This window comes from Rana temporaria, chromosome 9, assembly GCF_905171775.1.
Source record: "Rana temporaria chromosome 9, aRanTem1.1, whole genome shotgun sequence".
NCBI classification, from domain to species: Eukaryota; Metazoa; Chordata; class Amphibia; order Anura; family Ranidae; genus Rana; species Rana temporaria.
The window spans coordinates 70140962-70160388 of NC_053497.1; the positions used below are offsets into that span (position 1 = coordinate 70140962).

General features: G+C 44.2%; 1 protein-coding gene across 11 annotated transcripts in view; it reads right to left on the minus strand.

Moving 5' to 3' along the window:
• The window catches only part of MAP7D3 (MAP7 domain containing 3), a 126569-nt gene that overhangs the window by 72071 nt on the left and 35071 nt on the right, over positions 1-19427 (minus strand). For all 11 annotated transcript variants that reach the window (XM_040323745.1, XM_040323752.1, XM_040323751.1 and 8 more), the window contains exons 2-4: positions 9907-10005; positions 9740-9820; positions 3690-3853 (exon numbers count right to left, since the gene is read on the minus strand). In XM_040323745.1, coding sequence (XP_040179679.1) covers positions 3690-3853; positions 9740-9820; positions 9907-10005 — 344 coding nt within the window. The remainder of the gene's footprint in view (positions 1-3689; positions 3854-9739; positions 9821-9906; positions 10006-19427) is intronic.

The window sequence follows — 19427 nt, forward strand, 5'->3', positions numbered from 1 at the left end:
TTTTTTATCCCCGTACTCACTGTTATATCGTACATAGAAGATTCCGGGGAATGGGCGTTCCTATGGAGAGGGAAGGTGATTGACGGCCGGCCCTGGCACGTCACGCTTCTCCGGAAATAGCCGAAATAGGCTTGGCTCTTCACGGCGCCTGCGCATAGCCTGTGCGCAGGCGCCGTGAAGAGCCGAGACCTACTCCGGCTGTCTTCGGGGAGCGTGACGTGCCAGAGCCGGCCGTCAATCATCCTCCCTCTTGCTAGGAACGCCCATTCCCCGCAGCAGACGGAATCGTCTATGTACGATATAACCAGCCAGAGGATGCACTATGAAAGCAAAATTCTCTCCTACAAAATTTTACGCATCGGTCAAATGCTTCCCCAAAAAGATGTTGGCTTTAAAAAAGGCATATGGGTGAGGAGCTTCTTACAGGCAGCTTTAGCTGTCCAGGCTTTGAGCCACAAGTCATTCTGGATATTTGTCACATCACTTTTAAAAGGCATCCACACAAAAGGGCAAGGCACAATTGAATTGTAAATTTGCTGTTAAAAGATAGTTTTGGAAAACCAGATTCTGTTAGTTGTTCCTTGTCCTAGTCCAGTTAGCTGCAGTTTGACATGCTGAAAGTGCAAGAGCTGGTTGCAGATCAGGGCCTGCAAGAGTAAAAATGGCCTTTAACAGTTTCAAACTTCCTATCTGCAGAATCTTTACGTCACAGGCACGCGACTTACTCATGGGTAGGAACCCATGAGTAAGTCGCGTGCCTGTGACGTAACGCGTAGGGAGGAGCCTGCGATCGAATCCGAGTGCATCGGATCGAGCTGAGGAAACGGCATACTGAGTGGCTTTTTCATGCTTTACTGAAAGCGGGGATTCGTGAGTGCATATGTCAATGCTCTGATTACATTTTTTTGATCTGTCATCGAATATTGCGCAATGAGAGGTTTTTTCTCTTTTCTTTCATGCAATCCCTGTCTGTGAGTGCCTGTATCATCTGATCACAGCGGTGGAGGGCTGGATTAGCATTCAGATTGAAGAGAGTGATTTTTTCCCTGCATGGAATCCTGCTAATCACTGTGCACTAATTAAGGACATATTAGTAATTCACAGTTTATGGAGTGTTCTCCCTGATTAGTTTTTTTTGTACGTTTTATCACCTTTTAAGTTAATATTAGCGCATCTATATTTTATATGTTTCACTGTTTGGATTTGGTATCACTCAAGATAGCAGCTATATTATTTGTTTTTTTATTTAGGTGCACGTGGAATCGATTAATTAGCGCTGTAGTATATTTTTCACATAAAATGAATTTTAGTCGACTAAAATATACTGGAGATTTAGTCGACTAAATACGACTAAAACAACTGCAGAAGACCAAGATGCAATTTTTGTTCTAAGACTAAAACTAAATCGAAATTTGCTGCCAAAACACTGCTAATTTTTGGGGGAGATCCGAAGGTACCTGGCAGTTTTTGTGGTATGCCGAGACCACAACTGATCCCTTTTAGATATCAGATCAAGCACTCTGTGTTGCGCACTAAACACTGCACATTACCTTGGACAACACCATTACCATCATAAAACATGGTGGTGGCAGCAACATTGTCAGGTTACTTCGCTAAAGAGAGCCTAGAAGGCTTGTGAAGTTAAAATACTAAATACAGCAAATACAGGAAAACCTCAAGCAGTGTGCAAGAAAGCTATGCTTACAGAAAAGATTTGTCTTCAAACTAAACAAGAACTCCAAGAATAAAGTCAAAGCTACAGAAGAACAGCTTATAAAAATTTGAATTATTAAAAGTGGTTGTAAACCCCTGAAAATAAAAATGAACAAAGCATATTCTTCTTTAGTGTGTACCTGCCTCTATCTAAAGCATCAAGTGTGATTTCTGTCTGGCCTGTTCCTCTGCCATCTGAATTAGATACGTCTAAATCCTCATACACACGATCGGAATTCCATCTGACTTTTCCATGGATTTTGGTCCGAAGGGCGTTGGCCGTGAACTTGTTCTGCATACACACGGCCAACTTTTACCAAATCACGTGGCTTTTCAGCTCTTTCCTGCCACCCTTTGGGCAACTTCTGCTATTGTTGTCTGATGTTTAGAATTGGTTCTGAGAATGCGTGTTTGTACTTTGGACTTTTGTCCGATGGAATCATGTACACACTATAGGATTATCCTCCACTGGACATTTGTGGCTGGAAAGTTTGAGAGCATTCACAGCGAACATTGGTCCATTGAAAAACCGAAAACATTTGTCCGTTGGACAATCGTTGTCAAAAAGTCCTATCGTGTGTATGGGCCTTTAGAGTGTATATAGACGCCAGATGGCCCGATTGGGAGGTGCTTCAGCAGGTGACTGACAACCCCAGATGTGCATATTTCCTTATGAGATTGTGAAGGGGAAAAGGGGGGGGGGGGTCCTTTCCCTCCACTCAAGTCTCAGTTAACACTCAGCTCTCCTCTCTGCGCTGCACAGCGTGTGACATCAGGTGGGCGTAGGAGGGGGCAGACATGGTGTAGATATCCTGGGATACTGCAGCCATCTATGCCCGGAAGTGGGAGCAAATACCTGGCATAGACCGGTATCCGCTCCCCCCTCATCCCCAAAAAGCGGTAGTTCCATTTTTGGTTGGAACTCTGCTTTAAGTCAATAAGATGCAAGAAGCCAAAAAGGGAAACTAAGCCTACACATATTTTTAACCACTTAAGGACCGCCTAACACCGATATACGTCGGCAGAATGGCATGGCTGGGCACAATCATGTACCTGTACGTGATTGTTAAATGCCCAGCCGTGGGCGCGCGCCTGTGACCCAGTCCGAAGCTCTGTGACAGCGGCCACGGGACCCGATCGCCGCCGGAGTCCCGCGATCAGTCACAGGAGCTGAACGGGGAGAGGCTTCCTCCCTGTTCTTCACAGTGGCGCTGTCATTGATCGTCTGTTCCCTGATATAGGGAAAGGCGATCAATGACGTCACACATCCAGCCCCACCCCCCTACAGTTAGAAACACATATGAGGTCACACTTAACACCTTCAGCGCCCCCTAGTTGTTAACTCCCAAACTGCAATTGTAATTTTCACAGTAAACAATGCATTTTTATACCACTTTTTGCTGTGAAAATGACAATGGTCCCAAAAATGTGTCCGCCATAATGTTGCAGTCACAAAAAAAAAAAAAAAAAATATTGCTGATCGCCACCATGCGATTTTTTTTACCAAAAATTTTGGGGGATATTTATTATAGCAAAAAGTAAAAAATAGATTTTTTTTTTAAATTGTCTCTCTATTTTTGTTTATAGCGCAAAAAATAAAAACCGCAGAGGTGATCAAATACCACCAAAAGAAATCTCTATTTGTGGGGGGAAAAAGGATGCCAATTTTGTTTGGGAGCCACGTCGCATGACCGTGGAATTGTCCGTTAAAGCGACGCAGTGCCGAATCGCAAAAAGCCTGGTCATTTACCTGCATATTGGTCCGGGTCTTAAGTGGTTAAATAAAGTAAGTATACATAAGTGTTATTTCAAAATTATTTTGCACCTACTCAGCACCAAGCAAATGCACTTTTTTTCTAAACAGAAATCTAATCTACACACCTGGATCTTTTTTGTTTTTGACCTGATGAACACAAGAAATGATAATAGATTGACTTCGTAGTATATTTTAGTCACAATACAGAAAACATAACCACCTTTTCTTCGTGCACCTTCTGTTTTCGCTTTTCTTCAGCTGCTGTCCTCTTATGCTCATCCTTTAGTTTTTGTTCTTCAAGCTTCTTCTGCTTTTCCTCCATATGTTTCTCATATTGCAGCTTAGCTTTCTTTTCTTTTTCAAGCAATTCTTTTTCTTTGGCAGCTGTAATACAAGGAACATTTACAATGTAAACACAAAAACTGCAAAGTCAAAATAGGAGGGTTCTTACATGCATAAATTTTTTCCATCCAAGTATGCATAGTCCCATCGTTTTCTCCATTCTCCCCCTCAGGTGTTGCACTCCCTCCTCTCCTTTATAGACCATCCTCTAATTTACCTGTCAGCAGTACTGGAGAGTTCCTCTACACAATAAGCTTTATCCACTCAGGGACCTATCACCATCTCTAGTTCTGTTTGCATATGCAGTTGAATGTTACAATTTCTTTAGCCCTGTTTCTCTATACATTTGTTGTCACTCTGTGTCCTGTCTGGTGTCCACAGGCCCTAGGAGCATGTGGTAGTCAACTCTCTTAATACAAGAGACCTCAACTGCAACCCCCTGACATCACCAAAGGGCTGCACATAAAATTCAGTGAATAGTCACGGTCAAAGAAAGCAAACACAGAAAAATATAATCAAAGACTATGGAGTAACATAGATGGGCAGAGACTGCAAACAGGGTATGAGAGACATAGTACAAGAGATGGTCAGAGGCTGATGGTAGCATGTCACTTTGACCACGCCCAAGGTGTGGGCTGTCCATTTGCAGAGCTAGTAGCCTGGATCAGGGAGAGCTCCCATCTATGCGACAACAGATTAGGGCAAAGGCCGGTGGAGGAAGCAGCCTGCTATGTGGAGCAGGAGCTATTGAATCTTTCACTGGTGATCACGTTGGTGCAGAGATTCTCAACGCAGGAACCTGCAAAGAGCCGTGTGAAGGGGGTTGAATACTAAACCCATAAGGTGCCGATTTAACACGTTCATGCTGTGTTCCTAAAACAGTCAGCGTTGATGTGGTATAGGGCAGTTAATACAACATTGTCTGTTTTCAACATATGGTAGAGTGAACAACTTTTCCAGTTTTTTTTGCTTTGGGTGTGATTATTGCAATTTCTTATGCCAATAAAGTTTTGTACTACATATCTTAAGCTGTGATTATTGCCTGTTATATGCCACGTGTGTCCCTTTAAATTCAGCCTCTGTATGCTTGAGTTCTCTCTACAATATATTTTTTGCTGGCTATTTTTTGGCTGCAGGGACCACATTGATATAGTATAGTGGCTTGGCTGACTTTTTGAACCAGTTTTAAAAATGTATAGATGGTCAAAGGCTGTAAACATACCATAGAAGTTGATACAGGCTGGAGACCTATGACCCCAATTGGTTCCTAGAGATCATTGATATAACAAGACAAAAGGGAAGCACAAATTAGTGTCTGCAGGGGGTTCAAGTGCAGCACAAGAAGTGCCAATGGGCGGCAGGTTAGGCACCAGGACTCAAGTTTTAAACCCAGATGGTGTAGGCCAAACCCAATTATAGTAAACAGAGGACACACTGTTTACTATAGTAACTGTTCAAAATTAATGGGCTGTAACCCATCTGAACACGAAAAATTTACGCAGGCTACTTTTAAGGCCATTTTTCTCTTCTAGGTCACAGGACTGCACTTATTTCTGCACTCCCGTGACCCAGATTCAGCCAACAAAGGGCCTAAGCTGTTCAAGGTTCTGGAGGGATCCCGACAATGGTAAGCTCCACATAAATGCCTGATCAGCAGCTGGCTCAGCCACTTAGCACAACGTCCTCCCCACAGCCCGGCGCTCCTCAAGGGGAAGAGCAAAGACTGAGCCCTGAAATTGCCCCACTTCAGCGCGATTTCAAAGCCACAGATCAGTGCAATTTGGATTGGCAATTAAATGCAAGTCGCCATGAAAATGCAGAAGAGTTGCAACAATCTGAACAGTTTTATTGCCAAAAATAGGGTGCCACTTGTCATGCGATTTTGAACTGTCAAATCACATTGGTGTGAATAAGGGCTGACAGTCACCACAATCTGCTCAGTGAAAACCCAGAACTGAGCGATCAGCAGTCATGTGATTACTCAGTTCTCTGCTGAAGTCGCATAGATGAACATGTAAATTCGTTTTTTTTTACTTGCAGCACTTCTGCTTTAAGGAAGAGCTGAGGGCAACTAATGAATTAACATAACACAATACAAAATCCAGGGAGGGGAATTGAGCTACCGCGTAACTAACTCCGCTTTCCTTATTATAATTTCCAAGACAGCATATGAGAAGATAAGAAAGAAAAAAAAAAAAAAAGCATCTACTACTTGCAGGACCTATTCTGCGAGGCTTAGTTCTGCCAGGAGAGTGGGACAATTCTGATGTGTTGAAACATCATATGAAAATTAGACCAGGTGGTAGCTCTGTAGTTGTAAATCCGCAGGGAGGTTCTACTTTTAAAACTTTTTAACCACTTCTCACCCGGGGCCAATTCTAGCACTTCACTCCTACATGTAAAAATATTTTTTTTTCCTAGAAAATTACTCAGAACCCCCAAACATATATATATTTTTAGCAGAGACCCTAGGGAATAAAACGTCAGTCTGCAATTTTTTATGTCACAACTGTATTTGAACAGAGTTTTTTCAAACGTATTTAATAAAAAAAAAAGTTAAGTTAGTCCAAGTTTCTTGTATAACGTGAAAGATGATGTTACGCTGAATAAATAGATGCCCAAAATGTCACCCTTTAAAAATTGCACACACTTTGTGGAATGGCACCAAACTGTGGCACTTAAAAATCTCCATAGGCGACGCTTTAATTTTTTTACAGGTTACCCCTTTAGAGTTACAGAGGTCTTGGGCTAGAATTGTTGCCCTTGCGCACGTGGCGATACCTCACATGTGTGATTTGAATGCTTTTTACGTATGTGGGCACAATCGATCGCGACAGAGCGAGAAGCGGGATGTGTGTAAAAACACACACACACACATCCCGGTTCTGTCAGGGGAGAGGAGACAGATCGTGTGTTCCTACCAAGTAGGAACGATTTCTTTCCTCCTCTAGTCAGCCACATTCCCTCCAGTTAGAACACACATAGGGAACACCCTTGAACCCCTTGATCGCCCCCTAGTGTTAACCAATGCCCTGCCAGTGGCTTCAGCCGACAGTGGGCTAAAGCCAGCTGTCACCTGACGTCACTCAGCCAGCCTAGAGTCTGGAGAGATCCCAACACTTTAGTTGGGATCCACCAAGATCCCTGACTGGCATGTAAAGGGGGACCCACAGCGAAGCAAGCCACATTCGGTCACCTGGCTCAGCAGAAGTGTCACCTATCAGAAAGTAGTCAGGGACTCCCGATACCTCTGCTCCAACCTCACTACCAAGGGAGATTGGAGAGGTCTGTGACCATGGTCCATCTATATCAGGGATATGCAATTAGCGGACCCCCAGCTGTTGCAAAACTACAAGTCCCATCATGCCTCTGCCTCTGGGTGTCATGCTTGTGGCTGTCAGTCTTGCTATGCCTCATGGGAATTGTAGTTCTGCAACAGCTGGAGGTCCGCTAATTGCATATCCCTGATCTATACCAATCAGCAGTATACATCAGGGGCCTCATTCAGCCACTGAGGGCTCCCCCCTACCCCACACCTCCTGAAGCAAAACAGGGGAGAACTTGGAGCCTAACCAAATGTAAGTGAGGGCTCCACTAGAGCCTCTGCACCCACAGGAATAGTCGCTTCTCCTCCACCCTTAACAGGTTGGGAAGTAGGCCCATCGTCCTGGAAGGTTCGTAAAAACACTGTTACTGGCGAGTCTAACCGTCAGTTTTCTCAGCTTACCTTCCAGAATGGCAACACATGAGAGGATAATCATGTAATCCGCAGGCCTACCTTGGGGTGAAACCACTGCCTGCAACACTTTTCGACCGAAGCTAGGTTCTGCTGCGAAAGGACCTCCGCACTCGGTAGTGCTTCAGGAAGTTGTCTTGGCTGGACCAGGTGGCTGCACTACAAATTTTCTCCCAGGAGGCTCCTGTTTTTTCAGCCCAGGAAGTTACCAGGGCTCTAGTTGAGTGTGCCTTCAACTTTGCTGGTGCAGGTATACCCAAGCTTTCGTATGCTGCTGTAATGGCATGCGTTATCCACCTAGAAACTGTAGGTTTTGAAGCTTGAAGTCCCTTCCTTGGTCCAGAGAAGAGGATTAAATGGTGATCAGATCTCCTTAATTCTTTTGTGCTCTATTTGTGAGGAAAAAAGGACGCCAATTTTGTTTGGGAGCCACGTCGCACGACCGCGCAATTGTCTGTTAAAGCGACGCAGTGCCGAATTGTAAAAACCCCTTGGGTCATTTAGCTGCATATTGGTCCGGTTCTTAAGTGGTTAGGACCCCTGATATCTCACCATAGCCCCCCCCAACAGGGCTGATAAAAAAAAACGACACTGTCCCCCACCCCCCCTCTCCAAAAGAAGAAAGCATTGTAAAAAAAAAAAAAAAAATGAAAAAAAAAGTATATATATATATATATATATATATATATATATATATATATAAAATACTGACACGTGCCACTTTCACACAAGATTAAATTAAAAGTATCAGTATTCGGTATCGGCGAGTACTTGGAAAAAAAAAAAAGTATCGGTACTTGTACTCGGTCTTAGAAAAGTGGTATCGGGACACCCCTACTCTAAACCACCCGGAATCCAGAGAAAAGGCGGCCGCTGCACAGAGGGGAAGACAGGAGGAGACCAGAGCAGCTGAGCGGCGTGAGATTTGGCTACTCCCAAACAGCCTGCACAAAGCCGTGGTGGCGACCTGTGAGAAGCTCTGAGGCGGCAGGTCAGTGCAGCCCTCACCTGCATTCCTAAACCTGGCCCACAAGGGTACCATCTAACTTCGTCTTCTGGTCAGAGAAAAAAAGTTTCACTGTGGGAGAAACGCAATCAATACTGAGGACATGGGGTAAGGTGTGGCCTTTTAAACAGCTGTGAACCAATTGTTTTTCATGTAGGGAGGAGCATATCATGTGATGCCATCCTGGAAGGTGAGATGAGAAACTAGCCTAGAAAACCCAGATGACATGCATGCTCTTCAAGTCAACTGTCAGTGAATATATACCGGGGAGGCCACCGCAACTATCACAAAAGCCTGGTAAGAAAATTTTGATTTTGCTGTTAGCCTAGAGGGAACAAATTCTGGGGGGACTAGGTGACCATACTCTTTTTATTGATTTTGGAAGAGGTGTTTGTTTTAGGTAGGTGGAGCCCATCGAGGTTGGGCAAAAAAGGTATTGTAATAGCAATTCATTAGAAAATATACAGTATGTGCCAATATTAGAATAGGGAGGCTGCATTTCTAAGGTGAATTATTGTGTAGGCTTTCCTTCAACTCTACTGAGCTTGCCTTTAACTGCCAAAAGCCATGGCTAGGTATCAAAGGACATATGAAACGGTAAGTAATGGTTTAAAACAAGCCCACAATTAAATTAGCTTGTTTTTGCCTTTCTGCTGACTGTAGAAGTGATCTGGTTAGCTTCACCTTCAGTTCTCAGTTTTCCTCCAGTCTGTCTGCTGGCTATCAAAATCAGAAGCAAAAACAGGGACATCGGTAAACACGACTCAGGTTTACCGAGCTCCATTTGAGTGTCAATGTACTCAGAAGTTCCGGGTTTGGTGTGAGGGGGACAGGTAATGAAGCAACCTGGAAAATGGAGCCCGCCTATGAAACACAGGGGAAACATTGATTAAGCTCCCCGATGTCTCAAGAAAGAGTAGCTTTTAGCCCCATATAGTTAGCCAATTTGTGAGTAAAAAATGCAAATCAAAATAAGATCCATTATAATAATAAAAATTAAAAAAAAAAAAAAACACACACACACACTTTGCTGGCATTGGAATATAACTCAAACCTACATCTCAGTCTTATTCTTAATAGTAGTGTGTATATATTTCAATTATATACATAAAATATATCAATTTTTTTTTTTTTCTTTGTCAAGCCGATACACCTGCCCCCCTTTTCTTTACAAACTAAAACATACCATTTAGCCTCTCTTTCTCTTCCCTACGTTCTCGGGCTAATCTTTGTCTCTCATCAGTTCTTAAAGATGAGCCATCAATTACTGTAAAACAAACAAAAACAAATTGGATTAATTGATGCAGAGTTCTTTTATTCCTTGTAAAATGTTTTATGGGAAATTAAGATTACCTGGCTTAGTTGCCTTTCCACTTGTTGCAGACTGGACGGGATTGGGACTGGAGCCAGCTTGGCTTCTTCGTTCATCAGCAAGTGCTTGAGCTGCAGCCACTGTTTCAGTAAAAATGAAGAGAGAGACATTACACAGGGGTTGATGAATGAACAGTTTTACAGTTTACCAAAATATGTGGGTATAAAAATCTTACTATTTAAAAGGATATTGAACACAGACCAATTCACTTTGAAAGTGTACCTATTTAAAAAGGCAAAAAAAATTGACTTGGGACTTTGATCACTCTTGAGGTGGTTACCTTTTAGTCACGGCTTGCAGGGGCGACATAAGCTTATAGCTGGAGGTTTTCCAACTTGCCCTACTAGCATCATGTAATACTCTGCTGGCATCTGAATTTATATTGCAACACACAGAATGACACCATTCAAAACCATCACAGCACAAAAGCTTTAAAGCAGAGGTCCACACAAAAAGTGAACCTCCGCTTTTCGGAACCCTCCCCCCTCCGGGAGTTCAGCTTCAATTTGTAGTTTATTTAAATCTGCTAGTGCATCTAACATTCCCCTTAGCAAAACTAAGGTGTTTCACAGTCCTGCCGCTTTAATCACAGAGGGCCGTGATAAAGCTGCAGGACCGCGAAAGGTGGTGCCATGGTAACTTTGTAGCTTGTTAGCCAAGCCTCTCTCTGTTCCAGTGGTTGTGGCTTCCCTCTGGTCATCTAGCAGTTTCTGATAGACCACTTACGATGTGCGGGTCCAGTGGCCAGCTACTGCTCTCCTATCACATGTTCTTCCTGGCGATTACCCGCTTGAAACCCCCCTGGGCTGAAAATCGATTGGATTACATACCAACTTATCTCCCTGGCGATCCCCAAATAGATGGGCCGGTATGCAACATCTAATGGTTTTGCCCCCCACTACACAGGCTTATGTAAGCTTACCACAGTAAACTTTTCTAACCTATAAGACTTTAGATGCCGTTGTACTTTTTACCCTTGGATCATTTGCAGATACCACCGATTTGTGAAATTCCATTACAATATAACTATGCATATAAAAATATCAGTATTCGGTATCGGCGAGTACTTGGAAAAAAAAGTATCTGTACTTGTACTCGGTCTTAAAGTGGTATCGGGACAACCCTACTTTAAACCACCCAGAATCCAGAGAAAAGGCGGCCGCTGATTCAGCAAGTTTCTCCCTTTGCCTATGTAAACAGACCACGATAATCATGGCTGCGGAGCCCCTGACATCATGGTCCGTTTACATGCCACAATGCGCACTTGTCCTCTTGTACTCCTCCCTTCCCTCTCTGCACAGTGCCACCCCATCCTGTTGCAGGAATAAGCAATATATTGGAATAATATCTGTTTTGCCTCCAATACTGTGCCCCCCCTGTCTGTTTTATTAAAAGGAATCCTCCTTTACAGTAGCTCACGTCGATCACATGACCTGCAGTGTCCCATCTATCCTCTCCTCCTCGCGTCGTTCTGACGTCAGCGGGGAAACCCTGCTTCTGCAAGATGGACAGAGGAAACATGGCCGGTTACATGAGCGCAGGGAGCCGCCGTGAAATACAAAAAAAAAAAAAAAAGACAGGGAGGCACAGTATTAGGAGAATGTGAAATGTGAAATTGGGTTAACAACCACTTTAATGCACCTGCTGTGCTCCCGCCCTTCATCCAGCACGGCTTTGCCTCTCACTCTGTTCTGCTAGTAAAAAAGGGGGAATGGCGGAGACGGGGGGGGGGGGGAATCATTGGCCCAGCCCTGATCGTGATCTACCCATCGGCTTCCCACAAATCAGCAAGTAGATGTCGATTGAGGGGTTGTCGAACACGGCTTTAGTATATAAAAGTGTATTTCAATACCACCAACTCATTGTGTTATATCAAAGTAATTTCAAGCCTGGGAGAGGCGGTTTTCAGTAGTACAAGAACAAAAAGTTTACCTCAAAATCCATCTACAGTGGGAGGGACCCAAAAACAGACACCATAAGGTGCTAACCTGTGCCTTTCTTGGTACAATAGCCCTCCCGGCAGCACCAGAGAGCAGACATTTCTAACCAAAGCCTGTGTTAACACTGGTACTGGAACCCCTCTCTCCTCTTTTCCAAGAGGCGATTCAGTTCGCATGTGTTGCGCTATATAAGTTTCTCACTCACCTCACGTGGATAAACTTGGGTGAAGACAGCTAGGCCCCCTCAACACAAGCATGGGCAGTGATTTGTTCAGTTCAATGCATTTTTTTTTTAAACGGGTATTTGCAGGGTACATGTGATTTACAAAAATTACATAAAATAGGAAGGCTTCTAAATACAATAATGATGAATTTTAGATGCATCCATATTTTAAAATGGCATAGGTCTAGGTATTAATTAAAAAAAAACATTTTAAATCATAACTGGAAGCCAGAAATTTGGTAACAGAGGCTCTCAGTGTTATGGCAACTATAAACCGCTGAAGGAGCAGATGGAGCCAGAAAACAGCAAAATGAATACCGTATTTATCGGCGTATAACACGAAACAGGCGTATAACACGCACCCTAACTTTAAGAGGGAAGTTTCAGCCAAAAAACTTTCCACAGCCCCCTGCGTATAACACGTAGGCACAGTTTACCCTCTATTTTCAGGGTAAAAAAGTACGTGTTATACACCAATAAATACAGTAATTGGAATAAGGGGAAATACATGCAATAGAAAAATTTAACACAGTTACAGGTAGAAAATGACAGCCTCTGTTTACTTGCATCTGCATTTTTCCTATTGCATTGCACATAAAAATTTGTACTTCTGGAATGACATCAGATTAAATAAAGGCTTCTTATAACTCTGGAATAGGCTTTACAAATGGAGCAAACAAAAAGATCATTTATCCTATGCAAGCTAAAGACAAGAGCCCTTCTAAACAGCCCAACACCCACAAAGAACCCCTTATATACAGAACTCCCATCTGTGATGCCAAGAAAAAGGTCATCTTAAAATGTATTCTTTATCAAACCTCCAAAATACAAAATTACTACAAAGAAAAAGAGCTAATAAAAGCATTCAAACCCATTTTTAATATAAACAATATGTATATTAAGGTCATAGCAGTGATATCATTTTGGCATTTTAGTTAACACTTCCTGGCTTTGGGTCTACTGAATGACACTAAACCAAGTCACACTGAGTCTACTATGACCAACAACAAATGACAAGATTTTATTCTTAGCACATCTACAATAATGCAATAATAAACTTGACAGTGGCCAATATGCAAAGAATCATACATTCAGGAGGAAAGGAAAAGAAATACAAATTCAACAGCAGCAGTTCAGGTTTATCTTAAAGTGAACCTACGCCTAGACTATTCACACTGCATATTTTCACACTGCATATTTTCACTACTTTTTTACCTATAAAATTATATAGTTTTATGCTATAGGCTCGCCACTTTGTCATTTCTTTCCCCATCTATGGAGCAATTGTAATGTGATCGACCATTAAAGATACCATTCTAGGGGCTTGGTTCCCCACAAAGCACAAGTGACCACACTAGATATATGTGGTCAACATCTAGGGTGAGTGCACATTTAAGTGGGGCACCTGGTCAGAACATCAAACAGTGGTTTTTGTTTTTGCGCTTTAAATACTGACAATTTTAAATAAAAAATAAATAAATATTTTACTTTCAGCTATAGAACATTCCCAAAATAAAAATCAAATGTCTTCATCAATTTAGGCCAATATGTATTCTGCTACATTTGTTATATATATAAAAAAAATATATATATATATCTCCTCAAAAAATATATTGATTGGTTTGCGCAAAAGTTATAGCGTCCTAAAACTATGGTATAGATTTAGGGAACTTTTTTTGTGTTTTTACTAGTAATGTAGGTGATCAGCAATTTTTAGCAGGACTGTGAAACTGCGACATTGACACTTTTTGGGGACCAGTGACACCAACACAGTGATCAGTGCTAAAAAAAAAAAAAAAAAAAAAAAAGTACTGATCCCTTTAACCACTTAAGACCCGGACCTTTAGGCAGCTAAAGGACCTGGCCAGTTTTTGCGATTCGGCGCTGCGTCGCTTTAACCAACAATTGTGGGGTCGTGCAACATGGTTCCCAAACAAATTTGGTGTCCTTTTTTCCCCACAATAAGAGCTTTCTTGTGGTGGTATTTGATCACCTATGCGGTTTTTATTTTTTACGCTATAAACAAAAATATAGTGACAATTTTTAAAAAAAATTCACCTGTGGGAGCTGCGGTGGCTCAACGCGATTGGCACTGCGCTGGTGGTCTCAGCCCGGCTCCCGTTGGGTGTGCTATGCGAGGTAAGCCTGCGCTTAGTACGCCCACCCCCCTCCCACAAAAACCACCACACTTACACGCACTCGAAATTGGGTTAACATCACGCACTTTGACCACGCGGTCTCTAAAAAGAGAGGCGAAGGACTAACGGGGCTGGTTGAGCGGGCTAATCCTCTCACTCCCTTATAGGGAGTCCCTCTGCCCCGTTGGGCTTCAAAGCGGAGCAGGTAGGGCGGGCTGTGTGGGAGGACCCCCTCACACACCTGCCATTGCCACCCGGGGCATGGAGAAAGGTGGCAGATTGCCTCTGGGGGAGGCCTGCCTACTCCCAACTCCTGCAGTCCGGCTCCTCTCTCGAGTACACGCACAAAATACACTTTAAAAAAAAAAAAAAAAAAAAAAATTCCCTAAAAATTCCCTAAATCTATACCATGTTTACACACAGCTCTCCCCGTTCTTCATCTCCGGGGACCGATCGTGGGAATCCAGCGGCGATCGGGTACGCGAGTCCCACGTCCGTGGTCACGAAGCTTCGGACCGGGTCGCGTGCACGCGCTTGCGGCGCGCGACCCACGGCTGGGCTTAAAGGGCAAAGTACATATACGTTGATGTTCCCAGCTGTGCCATTCTGCCGATGTAAATCGGCGTGAAGGGGTCCTTAAGTGGTTAAAATTGCACACACTCATGGAATGGCGCCAAATTTCGGTACTTAAAAATCTCCATAGGCAACACTTTCATTTTTTTTTTTTTTTACAGGTAACCAGTTTAGTTACAGAGGAGGTCTGGCACTAGAATTGTTGCTCGCACTGTAACGCACGCGGCGATACCTCACATGTGTGGGTTGAACAGCGTTTACATATGTGGACGGGACTTGAGTGTGTGATCGGTTTTGAGCGCGAGCTACCGGGGACATGGGCATTTATTATGTTTTTTATTTATACACTTTTTTTACATTTATATTTTTTGATCACTTTTATTCCTATTACAATGAATGTAAACATCCCTTGTAATAGGAATGGTTTGTGACAGGTCCTCTTTATGGAGAGATTTGGGGTCAATAAGACCCTATATCTCTCCTCCACAATGAGTGGAGTGGGTGGATGGCAGCCCACTCTACTCTCAGCACACCAAACTCGCAGGTAATCTATGGCTCAGTGCAGGTAACCCACAGGTGCACTGCTCTGCACCTGTGGATCAGTTTGAAAGCAGCTTAGTAACACCTGCAGAACAGATATGCCCATATATACTGTGATTTTAGTAATAAAAAATAACTTGAATAACAGTATTCCATTTTATTCTATTCCAGAGCAGGAGGTTTTGGGCCACATCAGAGGGCTCCGTGGGCCACTGGTTGGGCACACCTGCTGTAAAGCATGAGATCAAGAGGAAAAAAAAAAAAACTGCACTCATTCTTACTAGCCGCGATTGCCGCTTTGTTTACATCCGGGGCCCGGGCATAACGTCATAACATCGCTCCGGGGCCTTTGACGGTCATCGAGATAACTGGTGACCACTCGGCCACCGGAAATCTCAAGGATCGTCATCCGGCGCTGGACGATTCTTTCTCCGGGTCCCCGATGGCACGGGAGAGACGTCCCCTCCCGCTGCCTATGCAGGCATCATTCAGATATCCCGGCACAAATATGACGGCGTGCAGTAGGGAAGTGGTTAACTGACAATTGTGCGGTCGTGCGACTTGTACCAAAACAAAATTGACGTCCTTTTTTCCCCCTCACATATAGAGCTTTATTTTGGTGGTATTTGATCACCTCTGCAGTTTTTATTTTTTGCGCTATAAAACAAAAGAGCGAAAAAAAAAAAAAAAAATCGAAGCAAGCATATATTGAATGGTTTGCGCAAAAGTTATAGCGTCTACTAAATAGGGTTTAGGGCATTTTTACCAGTAATGGCGGTGATTAGCGATTTTTATATCAGGACTGCGATATTACGGTGAACACTTGACACATTTTTGGGACCAGTGACAATTATACAGTGGTTAGTGCTATATAAATGCACTGGTTACTACATAAATATCACTGGCAAGGAAGGGGTTACCACTGGGAGGGGGGGGGTGATCAAGGCGTTAAATGTGTGTTCTAACTGGGGGGAATGGGACTGACTAGGAGAGATGACAGATTGGTGATTATAATCGGTATTAAAAACACGATCAGTCTCCTCTCCCCTGAGAAAACCAGGATCTGTGTATATATATGTGTGTATATATTAGGGTTGTCCCGATACCGATACTAGTATCGGTATCGGGACCGATACAGAGTATTTGCGCTAGTACTTGTACTCGCGCAAATACTCCCGATACCTGAATAGAATACTTTTTTTTTTTGAGTGCGGGTGGAGAGGGGGCGGAGAGGGGGCGGAGAGCGGAGCAGAGCAGTCCTCGTATGGGGCAGAGGAGAGCTGCTGCCGCCTTAGAAAGCCAAGTCAACCCCCCCCCTCTCCCCCCGCCACTGCCGACATCTAGTTACTATGCGCTGGGGGAACACAACAGCTGTCATTTGCATTTGAATAGCTGGGTGTTCCCCCGCCGTCATGTATAGCCCCTCCCCCTTGCCCGGGCACTTTGATACGACGGGTGACCTGTTTATCAAAGTTTCTGGGCAAGGGGGAGGGGCTATACATGACGGCGGGGGAACACCCAGCTATTCAAATGCAAATGACAGCTGTTGTGTTCCCCTAGCGCAGGGGTTTCCAAAGTATGTTTCTTCCGGCCCGCAGCTAAAGTCATCAGACTCACTGCAGGGACGGTCTCTGCTCGGGTTGCAGGGCTTACTCTGTATACTGACAGGCAGTGATGGCTGTGCAGCGCAAGTCCCGCAACTCGAGTGCCCCGACAAAGTTCAGATTCTTTCAGTGCAGACCAGCGGCTCCTCCTGCCTCACACCAGCAGGTAAATTCAGTGCACTTAACGCTGTCATGTCACATACATCGTGCACGTGTAAGAGCCGAGTGGGAGTCGGGAAGTGCAGTAAATCTGCAGTACAGCCAGCCCTTCAGAGGAGCATCAGCGGTAACATACACACAGATCTACACGGCAAGTATAGGATGTTGCAGAGAGACTGAAGGAAAAATAAATGTGCTCTGGTGGGGATGCAAGAGAAGGGGGGACTGTGATGGGGGACAAAAGTGTGGAGGGAGGGAGCTGTAATGAAGGGGGGCTCTGATGGGGGCACAAGTGTGGGGGGACTCTGATAGAGGACACATGTGTGGGGGGCTCTAATGGGGACACAAGTATTTGGGGGGACTCTGATGGGCACACATATTCAGGGGGGGTTATGATGGGGACACAGTTGTTCACGGAGTCTCGGGTGGGGACACAAATGTGGGAGGGGAACTCTGGTAGGGGACACAAGGATGGGGGCACATATTCAGGGGGATTATGATGGGGACAAATGATGTTTAGGGGGACTCTGATGGGGGCACAAGTGTTTGGTGAGGGGGACTCTAATGGGGGCACAAGTGTGGGGGTACTCTGATGGGGGCACAAGTGTGGGGGTACATATTTGGGGGGGATTAAGATGGGGACAGAGTTTTTCAGGGAGTCTCTGGTGGGGACACAAATGTGGGAGGGGGACTCTGATAGGGGGACACAAGTGTTTGGGGGGCTTCTGATGCGGACACATATTTAGAGGGGATTATGATGGGGACATAGTTGTTCATGGAGTCTCAGGTGGGGACACAAATGTGGGAGGGGGATTCTGGTAGGGGGACACAAGGATGGGGGGCTCTGATGGGCGACATAAGTGTGCAGGGGGGGGGGGGGTTCGGATTGGGATACACATGTGGGGGCTCTAATGGGGACACAAATGGGCAGGAAGGTATTTAATGGGTGTGGGGAGGTGGCTTTGAGAATAGTGTGTGACGGTCTCTGATGTGGACACAAATGTGTGGGGGTGGCTTTAAATAGAGACACAAATGTGCAGGCAGAGTCTGATGAGGACACAATTGTGTAAGGAGACTCTGCTGGGGACAGAAATGGGAAGGGAGTCTCTGATGGGGACACAGATGTATGGAGAGACTCTGCTGGGGACAAAAATGGGAAGGGAGTCTCTGATGGGGACACAGATGTATGGAGAGACTCTGCTGGGGACAGAAATGGGCAGGGAGTCTCTGATGGGGACACAGATGTATGGAGAGACTCTGCTGGGGACAGAAATGGGCAGGGAGTCTCTGATGGGGACACAGATGTACTGTATGAGGAAATTCTAAGTGTTTAGCCCTGGTGCACAAGGCTCAGGGCTCTGAGAGCAGCCTTTCAAATTCTATTCTATTTCTTGGCGGAGGATTAATTTCGAAATAATTCGGCCCGCGAATATCTGTGAAATTTATAATGCGGCCCTTCGAAGTAAAACCCCAGGATACCCCTGCCCTAGCGCATAGTAACTAGATGTCGGCAGCGGCGGGGGGAGGGGGGGGATTGACTTGGCTTTGTCTTAGGGGACACAAGGCTGCATTAGGGACATGGCTGCATTTAGGGAAAAGGCTGCATTTGGGGACATGTGGCTGCATTTAAAAAAAAGTATCGGTATTCGGTATCGGCGAGTACATGAAAAAAAGTATCGGTACTTGTACTCAGTCCTAAAAAAAGTGGTATCGGGACAACCCTAGTATATATATTATATATATATATATATATATATACATATACATATACATATACACACACACACAATAAGGGCAAAGACTGAAGTGAATACGAGTATTCTTTGTATAGATTTGCATGGGCCAAACCTAAAGGACATACTTGCCATTGAAGTCTGTTCTAGCAAATTGTATTTAATTTTGTACTATATACTTGCCAAGCACCCTGTAACCACCATCTAAAAAGTAAACTTAGCCATGTGGCTCTATCCTGATGTTCCACAATGGGGGGGGGGGGGGGGGGGCTAAGGTTCTGCAGTGATCCAAGCACTATATGCTCATTCATTCAAAGAAACCTATTTTGAAAATATACACAGCCTCAGATGATAGAGAAATGAAACCAATCTCCCTACATACATTTTTCATGTATATCTGCTGTCTTCAGCTTTCTACATTCTTTAGAAAGTGCACATGGAGTTAGATAATGTTCTTCCTGTTTCAGCAGAGAGAATCTGGGCATACACTTTAGCAGATTGGAGGAAAGGCACACACCCCCACTCCACATAAGCAGAGGAATGAAGAAACTTGCAGAGCTGTATTGTGAATAGACAAGCTCTCTGCTTATGC